This window comes from Charadrius vociferus, unplaced genomic scaffold (genome assembly GCF_000708025.1).
Source record: "Charadrius vociferus isolate BGI_N301 unplaced genomic scaffold, ASM70802v2 scaffold1442, whole genome shotgun sequence".
NCBI lineage: Eukaryota > Metazoa > Chordata > Aves > Charadriiformes > Charadriidae > Charadrius > Charadrius vociferus.
In genome coordinates this window covers 73,764-77,674 of record NW_009647344.1, presented here as the reverse complement: position 1 = coordinate 77,674, position 3,911 = coordinate 73,764, and the positions used below count along the sequence as shown (strand labels likewise).

Below are 3,911 nucleotides of genomic sequence, written 5' to 3'. Positions count from 1 at the left end.
GGAAAAAATCTGGGGTCAGATTTATTTATAAATGATTGATAAATCCCATCAGGCCTGAGAGCGACTGCAGGAGCAGCCGCCGGCTCCCGTTGGAAGGCAGAGAGGGCTGAAATCCTCCTGCCACGTGTGCGGGGGGAATTGATTTGATCCGATTTTGGGTTTTCGAAAAGCGCTTTGCTTTTAAACCTCAGCTCGTGCCGGGCGCAAAGGAACTACGTCGGCTCGGAGTGGGGAAACTGAGGCAGGGGGGGGGCCGGGAAATGAAGACGGCACTGAGCTGCCGAGGTTGAGCAACTGATTGGGCAATTTGCACGTTGGCAGCCCTTTTATTTTGGTGATTTCCTGCTTTTTGCCAAAAAAAATGGGGGGCAGCGGCAGCTGATCTCCGTTTGGGGATCTCCGGGTGGCCACTGCTCCCTTCCACCCACAGCCTGGTGCTCTTCAGACCCAAAAAAGGAAGAATTTGCCCCTTTCCTTGCTCAGTCGGAAGGGGATGTGATGACGGAGCGAAGGTGGCAGCGCCGGGGCGGTAAACAGGAAACCGGGCTCCTCGGCGCAGGGAGATGAACCTGCATTTTGGGACTCCCCTTCCATCCCAAAAGAAGTCTTTTTTTTTTCGGCTGGAGCTCATCCCAATGTCCCTGTCGAGGGAACCAGGGCTTTGGCTTCACCCCTTCGTATGGCCGCGATGCCACAGAGCGCAACTCCCCGTGATACCCAACGCTCCACGCGGGGCTGCGCTGCTGGAAGGGGGTTTCATGTGTTTTTTTCAGCCACTTGGATATTTTTTGGCAATATTTTTTGCATGGGCCAAGCAGCCGTGTCGTTTCATCCTCCTTCCGTGCAGCGGTGACTTCCCCAGCGCTTCTTCATCCGCTTTCAGGGGCCGCCCACAAACCAGATGCTGATTTCTTACCGTTCCTCCATCGCACAGCTGCAACCCCCAAATTCGGGTCCCCGCCGCAGCAGGTGCCATGCAGCCGCCGCGCCGACATTTACCCCGAAACCACAAATCCGGCTGCAAAATCTCCTCCCGCTATCCTTTTTGAGGGATAAATAGGATTATTATTGGGTTTATTCCCTGGGGGAGGATGGAGGGATGCGGGAGAGGCGGCTGCAGGAGGAGAGTCGCTGCCGGGATGCTTGTGCGGTTCCTCGGCTCGTCAGGAAACGCGAAGCTTTGTCAGCTTTTCCGTCACGACGTGTGATTTTTTTTCGGCAGTGGGTTTCTCTTCTGCTTTCTCCCAGAGCGCCCGGGGCCGGGCCGGCTTCCTGCCCTTCCCCGGCCTCTCTCTCTGCCCGCTCAAGCACCGGCTTTGCTTTTGCAACCTCTGCTGTGGTTTGAAGCACGACGCGGAATATTTTTGCTGTTGTATATCATTTCGTTGCTGACATATATCCCGACGTGGGGGGTAGGAAGCGGGAATTGCCGCTGGGGTGAATTTTTAAGGGCAGGTCCATTCTCCAACACAGGTTTTACTGCATGGCCTCGGTTGTGTCATTTTTCCGCCTGGGGGGGGATAGTTGCAGGGTTTGGTTTGGTTTTTTTTTCGCAGGAAAATGGGTTTGTTTCCCAGGGGATTGGGAGGAAGCACACAGCGATGCAGGAGGTGGGAGAAAAGAGCAGTTTGTGGATCTTTTCTCGCCTCGGTTTCTCTTTCTGGACAAGGGAAGGGAGGGGGGAGACCCTGGGAAAATGAAAGCTGGTCTGTAGGAGGGTTTGTACAAACACCCAAGGAAAAATGTGGCCCGAGAAGCCTTTTCTCATTGCTTAAAACTGCCCCGATGTTGCCCTTCAACATCTGATTTCCAAAGTGCTCCGAGCCTGCAAGTGACCCTGGGGGCTTCACCCTAAATCTCATTTTAATTCCCTTTCGTAGCATCCAAAAATCACTCTCCCGCTTTAAGCCAGGGTGGGATTTTGGGGGGACTTGCCAAGTCTTTGCACGAAAGCGACCGAGATGTTTTGGCGCTGGAGGGAACACACAAAAATTGAACCGGCATCATAAAAAGAAAGAAAAAGATAAAGGAACCAGCCCAGCGTCTCTCGCTGCTTGCAAAACTCAGGCCCTGTGCCCGCTGCCTGGTTTCGGGAAGCGTCAAGCTGGATCCAGACCTGGAGCTTCCTAGCAAAACCCTGGTAAAATAAAAGGAGAAAAGGAGCAAATCCTGTTTATAACCCTTCCGCCTCCGGGCGTAGCATCGCCGGAGCGGTCCGTGGATGCTCGAAATGCAAATGTTAGCGTAAGCGTATCTCTGCCACTATTAAATTTTCAGTGAGTTTACACCACTTCTCCCCTTATCTGATTTTTCCCTCCCTCCCCATCGGGTTTTCCCGGAGGAGCCGCCTCAACTGCATCCCCTGGAGCCTTTTTCCCAAGAGCTCTTCCAAAATCCAAGCCAGTTGCTTTTTTCCCCCCCCTCCCCGTTATCCAGGGGTGGGTATCAGGGATGGGGTAACGGGGCGGTTCACGCTGATGCTTTTCTCTCCTCCCTCTTTGCAGTTCAGCTCCCATGAAAGACGAGCGGGAGGATGGATTACGGCGGCTGCGAGTACCCGGTCCCCTGCGGCAAAGACAAATACATCTCCAAGTAAGATGCTATGCAGGGCAGTAACACAGAAATACGGTCAGTGCTGGTGGCCGGGGAGTTGTTTGCAATATTCCCGGGGGATTTTCGCCTTCGAGCTGGGAGGAGGGGAACGACTCTGGGTTTTAACTCGATGCGGTTGGATTTGGCAAGAAAAAGCCATTCTGGGGCAAGAAACGGCAATTTCCTTCAAAAGAAAAAGCCTCGTTGATGGGATTTTGAATTTTTTTTCTTAGGAGCGTGTGGCCAAATGCTCTATAAACTTTCAAGAAAGAGATTTTGCTGAAAAAGGTCCCGATTAGTAATTGGTCTTTCATGCTTTGGTAAAGAAGGGAAATGATTCCTAAGTTTCCAGGAAGATTTTGGAGGAGATAAAGCATATCCGTGATATTTTTGCCCCCCTTTTTTCTTTTGCGTAACCCCAAATCCCCGCGATTTGTGCTTTTTTACACTAGTCTGATGGCGCCCAGCATCCTTACACTCCATCAGCCAGCTCAGTTAATAATTGGTCTTTCATGCTTTGGTAAAGAAGGGAAATGATTCCTAAGTTTCCAGGAAGATTTTGGAGGAGATAAAGCATATCCGTGATATTTTTGCCCCCCTTTTTTCTTTTGCGTAACCCCAAATCCCCGCGATTTGTGCTTTTTTACACTAGTCTGATGGCGCCCAGCATCCTTACACTCCATCAGCCAGCTCAGTTAATGACAGTTTATTTTTATTTTTATTTTTATTTTTATTTTTATTTTTATTTTTATTTTTATTTTTATTTTTATTTTTATTTTTATTTTTATTTCTATTTCTATTTTTATTTTTATTTCTATTTTTTTATTTTTATTTTTATTTTTATTATTTTTCATTTGCAACTGTAGCAGAGCCCAGACTTTTAAATTTGAGCTGGAGGTCAGGGTCCAGAGTGCCGAGCCAACATGATAAACTTGCCTGTGATAACTTGTGACTCCAGCATGACCCAAGGGCTTGGGCGCTCTGAAAATTCCCATGTTTTTCAGCCTTGTGACCGACTTTGCCAAGGTCTGACGAGTTTTCTTACGTCTTTTGGCAAGGTTTATGGAGGGCACAGTTGTGGAGGAGCTTGTCCCCCCTACTCGTGGTGGCAAAGGGCAACCTCTGGTTGAACCCGCAGCAGATATCCTCAACAAGGGAGGTCTAGAGGCAGCAAATACCCTAATTCAGAATCACAGAATCCCAGAGTGGTGGGGGTGGGAAGGTCCCTCTGGAGCTCCCCCATCCCACCCCCCGCCAGAGCAGGGGCACCTCCAGCAGTGGCACAGGACGGCGTCCAGGCGGGTTTGGGATGGCTCCAG

The 3,911-nt window shown here is 50.3% G+C and overlaps 1 protein-coding gene across 1 annotated transcript in view; it reads left to right on the top strand.

Moving 5' to 3' along the window:
• Nucleotides 1-2,533: 2,533 nt before the first annotated feature.
• RASSF2 (Ras association (RalGDS/AF-6) domain family member 2) overlaps nt 2,534-3,911 on the top strand; it is a 9,066-nt gene continuing 7,688 nt past the window's right edge. Inside the window, exon 1 of the mRNA XM_009880102.1 lies at nt 2,534-2,592. Within this exon, the coding sequence (XP_009878404.1) occupies nt 2,534-2,592 (59 nt within the window). The remainder of the gene's footprint in view (nt 2,593-3,911) is intronic.